We start from the raw sequence: 12,280 nt of genomic DNA, 5'->3' as shown, positions 1-12,280 counted from the left end.
TATGTCTCCATCACCACCACCCCGCCCAAGCTGTCCGATCCAAGGGCCGGGCCAGTTTCTTTTTGTCTCCATATCCCCAGTAGGGCTTAGCGCAATGCCTGGCTCAACAATCATGTGCTAAAAGGAAACGAAAAGATAATAAGTGAGAGAGAAGGAGAGGGGCTCCGGGAAAATGGGCTGGGTTTATCCAAGGAGGGCTTCCTGAAAGAGGAGGCCTTAAACTATCACCATGAAGAGCAAGACATAGGAGAGAAGGGAGGGAAGAAGGGAGCTGTACTAAATCTGGGGTCAGCCCAAGCAGACTGAAGCAGACCAGGTGGTAATCCTCACAACAAGATCTGCAATTTACTGAGAACCTGTCAGGACCCAAGAACTCTGCTAAATGCTTTGCACGTGTTACCTCACTTAACTCTCTTACGAGGCAGATGCCTTTATGCCCATTTCACTGATAGGCAGATGTATTTGTAAGGCAGAGCAGCTCAGGGAGAGAAGCAAGGGATCTGGACTCAGGGGGAAGTCCAGTGGCTCCCCACTTACCACCAAACTAGCCCCACTTTTTGACACCCCTCCCCAAGCTCACTGCCCTCACCTCCCACCCACTCACTCCAGCCTGGCAAAGTGCACATGCATGCATATGTGTGCACGGACACTCAACTCTCAGCCACAGGTGTGTGGGCCGCCTGGCTCCTCCCCCTTCTCCTCACCCACACCTTCCTAACCCTTGCTTAACACAAGCCTCCTCCCAACTTTACATCCCCGCCCCAATACCCTGTCCTGGTCTGGCTGAGATCAGGAGACATCAGAGCAACTGGAGCTCCAGAACCAGCCAGGATGCGATACCAAATCCCCTTGTTTTACGGCTCAGCTGAGCCAGGGCTGGGCCAAGGCTGGAACCCAGGTGATGCCTTTCTAGTACCCCTGGCAGGCTCTAATATCCAGATCTCTGGTCTTTGTATGTGTCCCAGCACTTCCATCAGAGAGCTCTACAAGGGCAGGAGCAAGTCTCCTCTTCAGCGCCCTCCTCCATCTCCGTTTCTCCCTGCCCTGCCCAGCCAGGGCCCAGCTCTGAATGTGAGCCCAATCCACTTTCCAAGGGAGGACTGGGGAGAGTCAGAGCTTAATAACAATAGTTATTGTTCACCGAGTGCTTACTATGATCATGTCCTATGCTGTCTTCACACACATCATCTCCTTTATCGCTCACAACAGCCTGTTATTGTTCTTGTTTTACAGATGAGGAAACCGAGGCTCAGCAAGGTGAAGTCAAGCCGGCACTGCGGGCCTCGCGGCAGGGATGGGGGCCGGGGGGGCTCACCTTCCTCTTGGCGATGCTCCGGAGCAGCTCGGCCTTGCTCCGGAGCAGCCCTTGGCCAGCCAGCTCGCGCTCCTCCTCCACGCGGCTCTCCCGCTCCAGCTGCTGGAACTCCAAGTCTTCAAAGAGCTTTGTCTCAGTCTCCAGGGCTTCTGCCTCCTTGAACGACAGTGACAAAGGGGATCGGGTGGTGCTCACGATACCACTCTGCGCCTGGAAGGCCAGTTCACAGAGGTGAGACTTCTGGGGGCTGGACCCGGGGAAACGGAGGAAGGGACCTGCCCCCACCCCGCCCCCTTTCCTCCGCTCGGCTCTGCCCCTTTGCCGGGCAGCGCTGCCTGCAGTAGCAGAAAGGAGAACCTCCACCCCCACCCCAACCCTTCCCTGTCCCCTCCAAGCCACAACACGGACCCTGTCGTCCGGCAGGTACTGCAGGGCCCAGGCGGTCCCGGCCCACCGCTCCTCTCTTCCGGGCGGGCGGCCCTCGGGGGCGGGGAGGGGGCGGGGGCTGGTGAAACTGACCCTTCTCAGCTGCTCCTGTAACTGTTCCCGCACTGACTCGGGGCAGTTATCGAGCTGCGTCTGGAGCTCGGCGTAGAGCGCCTGGCGGGCCTCCAGGTGCCTCCGTCCCGCGGCCAGCTCCGCCCTCTCCTGGTCGCCGGAGGGGGAGGGGGCGGGCACAGGGGAGAAACAGAACACACACTCCTCAACTCCGGCCCGGGGCAGCGGCGGCGCGGGGCGGGGCGCAGGGAAGGGGGGTGGGGTGCGGGGAAAAGAGAAAGAAGGCGGGGAATGAAAGGAGTTTAACCAGGAGAGGAGAGAGCAAACAGGAGAAAGGGAAATAAGGAGGAAGAGGGGCAGGGTGGGGAAGGCAAAGAGCTGGGGTGTGAGACAGGACTGGAGGTGCAGGCGATGGTGTCACAGGCAGGGGTGTGGGTCCCAGGCAGAAATGTTGGTCTCTTGGAGTCCCTTGAACTAGAAAGGTTTGGGCAAGTCCTAGGAAGAGGCCCTCTGTTTTCTCTCCAAACCAGTCAAAGACAAAGCTGGTTCCACATCACAAACACGGAGCCTCTAGCTGCTGTTCCTCCCCCTCTTCCGCTTCCCAGAGACCAAAATTTAACCCTGGGAAAAGGGTAGAGTTGGTGGGGATTAAATCCAGGGGTTGGGTGTGAATTGGGAGCCGAGGATGTTAAAGCTACAGCCATGCAGTGGAGGGGACCCCAACCCAACCCCCTTGGCCTCCCCACCTCCTGCCCAGGGTGGGGGTGGGGTGCTGGCACTGCAGGCTGAACTTCAGTAGGATGAGGGTTGCAATTAGTTCGGCCCGTTGCCATGGTAATAGGAGCCCCAGGAGTGGGTACAGAGAGGAGGTGGATGGCTCTGTCTGGGGCGAGATGACACCTCTGAGGGTGGGAAGGGGGGATGCAGGGAGGAGCTGGTGAGTCACCCCTCCGAAGGACAGGCAGAGGAGAAACTGTGATTACTGATCTCAAAGCCAGAATAGGGCCATGGGCTGGGCGCTGGGGAGGGAAGCTGAGGGAACCTTCCCCACTGCCACCACCACCACCGTGGCCACCACCATCACCACCTCCACCTCAAATAACTGGGCCCAGAGAGAAGGCAAAGTCCATGCCTCCAGGCAATGCCAGGTCAATGAGAAATGAGGTTAGACAGGTTCCTGCTGAAATGCTGAGCTTCACCCTGGAGTCCCTGTGCTGAACCCTGCCTCTGTCCCCCCTCCACCCCACGCCCCCATCCTCATCCAGGAGAGGAGGACCTGATCAGTCCAGTTTCTGAGGTCCAAGCACTTCCCCATGCTTGGACTCAGCCTTTGCAATACCCTATGTTCTGAATGGATCAGGGGTGGGAGTGGGGAGAGACCTACCCCTTCCCACCCTCTGGTTGGAGTATCTGAAATTGGGAAGCCCCAGAGGAAAGCTAGGAAGGGTAGCCACTGTGTGGCAGAGAGCCCCTGTCCGTGCCCTCCCCAGGCCATGCCACCACCACTGGACCTCCTCGTCCCTCCACTCAGGAGGGAAGACAGGTGACGACAGCCCGCCTCTCCTCTGTGCAGGAAACTGCAAACAGTCTGTGGAGGCCGCACCCTGGCTTTTCCAAATGAGAGGAGCTCTTTGGACCGAGAGGCTCCTCGGCCAAGCATTTCCCCCAATTTTGTACCCCTCCTGCCAATGCCCCACTGAGCAAAGTGGAGCTGTGCCCCCTGCCCATTCCTTTCTGATCAAAACCCTGGGGTCCCACACCAAGAACGGAAGGAGGCAACATTAGAGGGGAGGGGCCAAGGGCACAGGGGTGCCCGTGGAGTTAGTGCAAAAGCAGGCACGGCTCAGCCCTGCCTGGGTGGCACTGGCAGTTAGGGACATGCAGAGAACCCAGGACAGTGATTAGAGGGGGCGTTAGTGCAGGCCTGGTTGGTAAGCATGGAGTTAATTTGGCACAGAATTTGGGAGTGTGGTTTTGGGGTCCAGAGCCAAAGCTCCAAAAAACAGGGTGGGAGGGTCACAGAATTGTTAAGAGCTTCAAAACTGAGGGGCCGGAGGAAGACACTCTCAAAAAATCCAGAAGGAGAATTAATTCTTGGAAAAATACTGTCAAGTCCAGAAATAGGTGGCCCCTCTCCACTTCGGAGCTTTTGGCACGTTGTTGGACATCTTGGGCGTGGCTGACACGGCCCCTGTGGGATGGAGCGGCCCCAGCAGGCTGGCACGAAATCTGAAAGGGCCAGGGGCAGGAGCTGGGACCATCTGGGATGGGAGGCTGCAGATCCTGAAGGCTCAAGGGAAACAGAGACCTGAGGGCCATCTCCCAAAGACCACATCCTGAGCACCGGAGCCACGCTTGGAGGCGGATGTCCTCCAGATGCAGACACCCAGACCTGAATCACTCCCCAGCACCAGTGCCTTGGGCCGTGCTCACCGCCCAAGAAGGGGCTTCGGCACTTCCTAGAAGGGGCACGAAGGGCCTAGAATGGCAGGCACCCAGGCACCCAGATGTAGAACAGAGACCCAGGCAGAGGAGACCCCAGACACCAGCCCAGACCCTGGCAGCGCCCTCCAAGCTGGTACTTTCCACGGAGAATAAGGCCCCCTGCCCCAGAAGGGGCCCAGAGACCAGCCGGGCTGCAGGATGAACAATGAGGTAAGAGGTTAGGGGCCCCAGAGAAGGCATCTCTCCTCTTCTCCCAGGCCACAGGCGCCCGGCACTGAGCCAGGCCTGGGGTGGGTTACCTTGTCCCTCTCCTTTTGGATGCCCGTCTCCAAGGTCACCAGCTTCTCCTGCAGCTGGTCCAGCGCCTTCTGCTCCTTCTGCAGCAGCGCGCGCTCTGCTTCCCTCTCCCCCTGCAGCAGTGCCCGCTCCATTTCAGCCTGGAGGCAACAGCAGGGTCCACGTCAAGGCCACTCAAGGCAGCTGGACTCGGGCCACTCTGGGGCCATCACTGTGCCCGGGGAGGAGCCCAGCCAGGGCCCTCGCTCTCACCTCTCGGGCCGACTCCTGCAGCTGCTGCTCCAACTCCTTCACCCGGACTTTCAGCTGCCCCACTCGCCCCAGCACCTGAGCCCGCTCCTCTTCCAGGGCCAGCACCTCTCCCTGGAGCTTGGCACTGGGTGCATCTTCGTGCTGGAGGGGAGGGGAGCCATCAGCTAGGGAAGCCTCTAGAGCCTTCCAGGATGAGACTACGGAAACGGATCCGCATTTCTCAGGGTGCTTGGAAGGGGCAGCTGGACTGAGATAGGAGGAAGCTCCCCTCCCCGCACAGGGAGCAATACAGCTTGGCTGAAAGTAACAGACTCACCACCGGGTGCCAGGCCCGGGTGGGGCTCCAAGGAAAGCCAGGTCGTAAAGCATATTTATAGCTTGGGAAACTCATCAACACCTCCCCCTCTTCCTTGCCTCCTCTTTTTTTTTTTGGCCCTGCTACTGGATACGCGGGACCTTAGTTTCCGGAGCAGAGATCGTGGAACCCACACGCCCTGCGCGGAGTCTTAACCAGTGGACTGCCAGGGGAGTCCCACCTCCTCATTTCTACACCCTGATGTCGGCCCAAACTTCATATACTTCCCCCTCGCTGGGCCTTGGCATCCACCACACACGCGTGCCTCCTCGGCCTGCGGCAGGCCACCCCGCGTCCCACCTCCTGCTGGGTCCCACCTCCTGCTGGGTCCCACCTCCTGCTGGGTCCCTGCTGGGTCCCACCTCCTGCTGGGTGCTCTCCGTGCTACTGCACTCCTCCTTGAGATTCTCCTCATCCGAGCGCTCCACAGTCTCCCACAGGCGTTGGGTGGCACCTCCAGGCTCCTCGTTGCTCCGCGCAGAGGCCCCAGTGCCCCCCACAAGGCCTCGTGAGGGCCTCCGGCCGGCCAGAGCCAAGGCTGCGGCGGCCTCCCCGATGCTGGGCAGCTCCCCGGCCTCAGGTCCCCCGTCGGCCCGGCTGTACTCGGCGCATAAATTCAGGATGGTCTCCAGGCGCTGTCGTTCCTGGGGAGGGTGGACAGAGCAGGGCGTAAGGGGAGGAGGCTGGGTCCCAGGAGGGCTAGAGCCAGGCATGGTGTCCCGTCAGGAGAGAGGACTAGGACACTAGGGGCTCGGCGTCAGAATCAAGTCAGGAGAGCCCAGAGCCCAAGGTCTGGGGAGGCAGAGGGAAGGAGGGTGGGTGCCCCAGAGGCGGGCAGGAGGAACCGGGCTGTCGTGCCACCTGCCCACGCGGCCAGCCCCTCCCGTCTTCCTGTTTCCTCTCCCTTCTCATTCTGTCCCAGGGTGGGCTTCCTCGTGAACACACAGGGACACACCCAGACGCACCAGAAACACATGCTGGTAGGCAGGTAAAGAACACAATGAGACACAGAACACGCAGGTGTTCATGCTGACATGGATACACGTAGATCCAAAGACACCTGGGCCCACAGAGACACCGCCGCATATCAGCACTGACACACAAAGACACAACACGTACCCTGGGCCTGTATTAACAGGCAGCTACGCACAAACACACCAGTCCTGACATGCACAAACGCACACTGGCACACACACGGATAAACACAGTCTAGCACACAGACAGGTGGGCACCGACCCACACAGGCAGGGCCGGAACACAGACCCAGGGGCCCACAGGGACCTGACACAGGTTTACACAAAGATGTGCTTAGCATGTATACACCCTGCCCGAGAGGCCTGGGCCACAGCCCTCCTCATGCCCATCTCAGCTCCAGTCACCCTCTGGCAGCCCCTGGCTCCTTCCCAGCAGGCCGCGCAGCTGCCAGCACTTGAACGCCTGGGCCCAGGTGTCAGTGCTCTGTGGCCCGGCTGCTGCATCCGCCCCCTTCCCACACAGCCCACCCAGATACCTCCCAGGGGCCTAAGAAGGTGAAGGAGGGATAGTACTCCAGACTTGGGGCTTCCCCCAGACTCTCTCTGTGGTCCCTCAACCTCTGGTGTCTCTCACCAGTTTGGCCAGGACCCCCCAGACACTTACCCAGCTTCCCTCCTGCTGCTTACCCAGTTCCATAGCAAGAAAACCAGGAACAGAGTCTCAGCACCCAGGAGGCTGGGCCAGTGCCCCCGCCCCTGCCCCAGGACCAAGATAAGCAGCCAGCCCGGTGGAGGTGGGAGGGGCAGGGCAGGCAGCCTCCAAGATTTAAAGTGACAGGTGGGGCAGGTAAGGGCTGGGGAGGCACGTGGCGCGGGGCAGGGGAGGGGGCGGGAAGGCTGAATGGAGTTGAGGGAGGCTGGCCCCACCACTCTGCCTGTGCCAGGTTCACTGCCCCCTCTCCAGGATGAGACCCCAGCGGGGGGCAAGCACTCTTGTCCAGGCCAGGCAAAAACAGAAGATATAGTAACTTACAAGACTGGGGGTCCTGCCTCATCCCTCCCGGACCCAACACAGACACAAGGTCCCACACCCTCACCTCACCCAAAGCTGTCCCAACCTCTTCTGAAAGGGCTCCAGGCAAACCTCCTCAGTTCCGATTCTCCTCCTCAAACCAATCCCAGTGTCCCTGGGCCCCCAGGAACCCCGTTCTTCTGCTCGCAAGGGAAAGAGGGCAGAACCTATTTTCCTGTGCACGTGCTACAGCGTGGACACACCAGCCAGCGCCCCTCAAGCTCCCTGCTCTATCTGGGGAATCCCAGCCCCCACCCAGCTCAGATGCCATCTCCAGGACAGCTGCCCAGAACCACACCCAGCCCCCAAAGGCACCCACATGTGTGCGCATGCACACACACACACACACACACACACACACCAGCACACAAAATCACTATCACACAGACTGACCTGGATCAGCCAGGGGCTGCCCATCCTGTTCTCTTCTTCTCCCCCTGCCACCCCCATTTCCAGATGATCCAGCATGGGCCAGGATGAGCAGCTCCCACCCATTTATAGAGGCCAAAGAGAAGCAAGAAAGAAGGACCAGAGGCTTTTCTAAAGAATAAGCCTTGGAGAGACAGGAGACGTGGGTTCCAATTCCAGCTCTGCCAGAACTTGCTGTGTGACCTTGCACAAACCCATTCCCCTCTCTGGGCTTCAGCCTTCTAATCACTGAGACCTGCTTCTCAAACTGAGACGTACAAAGCTTCATCATAAACGTGCTATGTTTTCCTAGAGCTTCATTGTGTTCAGGTACATAACGTGAAACTTCTTTTATACATGAAAACAAACACTGTGTTATGGAATAAATGCAAAGTGAGCATGAATTTGAAATAAGGCCTTAGAGACGTCAAAGAAAGTTCTTGTTCAGGGCACCAGAGCCTTGAGATACTGGTCACTACGGTGTATCCCGGAAGTGGAGAAGCTTGGGAAGCCCAGGCCCTGTCCACGGGCCCCTCCCTCCCTGCCAGCTGGCCCGCCCACACCCTGGCAGAGCCCCTGTCATGGATGCCAGCGGCCTCCCTGGCATCCGCTCACCAGCCTCTCCATCTCCTGCTCCCGAAGCCGCTCTTGGCGCTGCCGCCGGTGGTACTCCAGGAGGTCATCCTCGTTGTCACTGATCTCTGTGATGCTATTTTTCCGCTCCCGAGTGACAGGCACCCGCAAGTCCCCGCTGGAGAGCTTCCTCTGGGCACGGGGGCTCTGGTGGGGTGAAGCCCCAGTCAACGAGCCCAGACTATAAGCCGGGCTCAGCCTGCCACTGAAGCTGCCCTTGCGGGGTGCCAGGGACTCCCCTAGTGTGGGTGAGGGGCTCCGTGTCCTACGGCCCCGCGCCCCCAGCGTCACAGAGAAGTCCTCTGGTGAAGCCCCATGGGCTGCCCAGCGCCGGGGTCGGGGACTCTCTGCCACTTCCCTGGTTAGTTTGGGATCTGGGGTGGTCCGGGCGGGCATGGAGGAGAGAGCCCTTCGGGACAGAGATGGACTCAAGGGAGGCAGTTCTCTCATACTGTCCAGGCCCCGCCGGCCTAGGCGGGGGCTCTCGGGAGGTTGCAGGGTGCGGGTAGCGGACCCATCGGAAAATGTTCGGCCCACCAGCTGGCGTGAGGGGCTGGTTGTCAACACCCGCTCAGTGCCCGGCAGCTCCCGGAAAGGGCTGGGAGGGCGGTCCTGGAGCGTGCCAATCTTGTTTCGAGGAGCAGGGACTGGTGGCTGGAACTTGGGGCTGCCAGGAATGCTGGTGGGTTGGCCACGGGCACCTGAAGCCTGGTATTCACTCAGGCCAATCGCCACCAGGGGCAACTGCCCCCCCGCCCGGGGGCTCTCGGTGGCTCTGCAGGCCACTGCCAAGACAGTGGCTGCAGGGCTGTCTGTCCGCAGACCTCGGAGGCCAGGGCTGGGCGGCCTCTCGTGACCCCCCTTCCTGCCCAGCCGGGGGCTCTCAGAGGGGCGAGCACCACTGGGTCGGGACTGTGAGGGCTGCAGGGCCAAATGGTAGCTAGAGGACCGGGCAGGCACCAGGGGGGGCATGGAAGGGGCTGGCTCCTGCCCACTGGGGGAGTGGCTGGCACAGCTCCCACTGCTGGCTGGTGAGGAGAGCGGAGAGAAGGCTGGAGAGGTGTTCTCATAGCTGGAGCCCACGGACATGGCGCCAGGGCTGGTCGGGGGGGACAGCAGGTAGCGGCCACCATTGGCCATCGGTGACAGTGGGGAAGTGGCGGCAGGCTTCTTGCCAGCAGCTCCAGGCTCCTCGAGCACCAGTGAGTCCATGATCTCCTGCAGGTCCTTCTCAATAGAGCTCACCAGGGAACTGTGGCTGCCACAGGCTGAGGGTCCCTGGGTTGCAGGCTGTGGGGTGTGGTTCCCGTTCACCAAGCTTTGTGATTCTGCTGAAGGAAAACGCAAAGAGGCCTCAGGACCTGGTCGGCGTCTCCTAGGCCCTAGGGAGCTGCATATGCACAAGAGCGAGCACTCCCACGTCCTGCCAGCAGAACAGGGCTAGAAAGGCTCTGGAGAAGCAGCCAGGAGATCTGGGTCCCAGCGCCAGCTCAGCCACTAACCTGCTGTGCAACTTCCCCAAGTCACTTGCCCTTGGTTTTGCCGTCTGTGAAGGAAGAGGGCTCTCCTGGCTCTGACATTTTATGACTTAGGACAGAGTCGGCAACACGGCCAGGCACTCACCCTAAGACTAGGTTCCTCCCTGCCTTGGTTTCCTCAACCTCCTCAAGCTCCACTTCAGGAAGGGCAGGTGGACCTTCTGCAAAGGGCATGGGGGCACGCTGGGGAGCGGGCCAGAAGTTCCGGGGAGGAGGTGGTCCCAGTCCAATAGGACATCAGGGCCTCCCAACACAGCAGCCGAGACCCAGGAAAACACACACACAGATCCTCCAGGGCTGGGCGAGGGGTGTGTGCAGCACCACTTTATCCAGTCAGAGGCAAGGGAGGGGCCTGGCCCTAAAGGCCAGTTCCTGGAAGCCAGGCTGGGCAGCAACTAGGTGCAGCTCAGTGCCTCCAATTAGCCCGTTAAGCCATGCCAGCAAGAGCCTGCCTTTGCCCTGCCCCAGCCCTTGTCAACCAACCAGGAGTCTCTGAAACCACTGCCCCAAACAGCTGAGGGAGTGGCGTGACAAGGCCAGGGTGGGAGCAGGGTAAAGCTATCCAGGGAGTGGACTGGGAACCCAAGCTTCTGAGCCTCCAAGGACCTAGAAAGGAGAAGAAGAAGGCTTTGCAAGACTGAGTCTGGGTCCAAAATTATGGGGACTGTGTGGGACCAAAGGCAGAGGGGTTGCCGTGGATACTGGTGATCCTAGGGACCACCCATCTTTCCTCAGATCCCCAAATGATCCATTGAAGCCACTGATGCCACCCTGCTAGGTGCACCTGACACACATGTCCACCTGTCCCAGTAGCACGCTGACACCTGTCATCCTACAGCCATCTGAATACCCGTGCAAAGTCTGGGGTGGCAGGCCTATAGGCAGCCTCCTGATCTGCACCCAGCCCCCTAGGCAGCTGGGCTGAGGGGGGCTGTGCTGGCTCCCTGGGACAATCACCCAACTCTCCTCTGGGGATCAATAATTCACACACAAACTGCAGCTGCTCCACTGAGACATCAGCTGGCATGGCATGGCCTGGGGGTGGGGCAGGGCCCAAAGACATGATCACAAGCAGGTGGGACCCCCCCTCCCCGCCCCAGAGCTTACAGCAGCTCAATTGGATGCTTCCTTCTGCCCCCACAGGCCACCCTCAAGGGTGAGGCTCCCTGGTAGTGACATAAGAGGGTCAGGGTCCCAGACACCAAGGTGGCACCTTCCAGGGCAGTGGGACACAGGCCGGCACAGCCCCCCATCCCTCAGGCACATGATTCCCCAATTCCAGCCAAGCAGCACTTCTTGGATCTCTTCCAGTGGTCAGACTGCCTGGCACTCTCCACCAGTGGCCCATGGCAGGTGGCAGCAAGCCCAGATCATGGGTGTTGTCCTGCCCTGACACTGCAAGTGTGGCTGGAGGCTGGAATGGGCAAGGAGGAGGACTGTCCACGGGGTGCCGCCAAACTAGCCACGTGCCCCAAGTGGGTACCTACCCGGGCCAGGACTGTAGGGGGGTCCAGGGGCCCGGCCCCCTGCCGGAATCATGCTCTTCATCCACTTGGCTTCAGCCGGGTGGTTAAAGCGGAGGAAGGTGGACTGACCCAGGCACAACATGCAGCCTGCAGAGAAACCAAACGCTCGGAAGGGCAGGCAGAGCTGAGGCAGCCCTCACCCCGCAGCACAGCAGGCTCAGCCCGGGCTCCGAAGAGTCATCCCCACCTGCACTCAGTGGCACCCACTGGCTCCACACCTGACTCCCCCCGTGCCGGAGGCCCCAGCCCAGCTCCACAGCACAGGGCCGAGGGGAAAGAGCTCTGGTTTGTAAGTCCTAGTCCTAAATTTCCTTCATACTACCTGTGAGATCTTCAGGTAAAGTCACTTCACCTCCTTGAGTCTAGTTCTCTCATCAGAAAAATGAGGACAAAACCACTGACCTTGCAGAGTTAGAAAGACAGTGCATGCCAGTGCTCTGTAAGCGGAGAAGGCTCTCCAGAGAACACAGACACCCATGTGCCTCCCATCAAGATCCACCTATCTGCCACCTGGGTGGAAGGGTCAGTTTGAGAGGCAGCAACTTCCAGGATCACACAAAAGCTCTGAGACAGGGGACAGGGAAACACCATGGATCGGTCAGATGCCCCTGCGGGGACCAGAATTCGCTTCCTTAAGAGAGCTGCCCCCCTTTCTGACAGCCAGGAGCGACCGCTACCCTCCTTCTCTCTGTCAAAGCGCTCTCTGGCCTGACATCGTCCTGCTCCTTGGTCTCCCCTGGAAGGCAGCCAAGCCTAGGCCAGTGGGCCCAGCCTCAACCAAGCACATTCCCAGGCAGTAGACACAAGCCCAGTCCTGCCCAGGAAGTGTGAGTGCATGGAGGGGGGAGGGCAGGTGGGAGCCAGAAAATGTAGCCAGGGGCACCGGGAGTGTGCACGGTGACAGGTGTGCGCACCGCGCCTAAGCCTGTCTGGCAGAACTCCTCCTCCCGGCCACACCAGGTGCTAG

General features: G+C 60.1%; 1 protein-coding gene across 22 annotated transcripts in view; it reads right to left on the bottom strand.

Annotated features, from left to right (window-relative positions):
* PHLDB1 (pleckstrin homology like domain family B member 1) overlaps positions 1-12,280 on the bottom strand; it is a 45,470-nt gene that overhangs the window by 19,254 nt on the left and 13,936 nt on the right. For 10 of the 22 annotated variants that reach the window (XM_060304148.1, XM_060304147.1, XM_060304144.2 and 7 more), the window contains 7 exons: positions 11,275-11,400; positions 8,232-9,580; positions 5,525-5,806; positions 4,808-4,948; positions 4,558-4,695; positions 1,724-1,963; positions 1,316-1,471 (listed from right to left, as the gene is read on the bottom strand). In XM_060304148.1, the coding sequence (XP_060160131.1) occupies positions 1,316-1,471; positions 1,724-1,963; positions 4,558-4,695; positions 4,808-4,948; positions 5,525-5,806; positions 8,232-9,580; positions 11,275-11,400 (2,432 nt within the window). The remainder of the gene's footprint in view (positions 1-1,315; positions 1,472-1,723; positions 1,964-4,557; positions 4,696-4,807; positions 4,949-5,524; positions 5,807-8,231; positions 9,581-11,274; positions 11,401-12,280) is intronic. The other 12 variants (XM_060304152.2, XM_060304160.2, XM_030838468.3 and 9 more) reach the window with 4 other exon arrangements.

The sequence above is a fragment of the Globicephala melas genome, chromosome 8 (genome assembly GCF_963455315.2).
Source record: "Globicephala melas chromosome 8, mGloMel1.2, whole genome shotgun sequence".
NCBI lineage: Eukaryota > Metazoa > Chordata > Mammalia > Artiodactyla > Delphinidae > Globicephala > Globicephala melas.
Note: the sequence above shows the minus strand (reverse complement) of the source record. Positions and strands in the feature narration are given on the sequence as shown.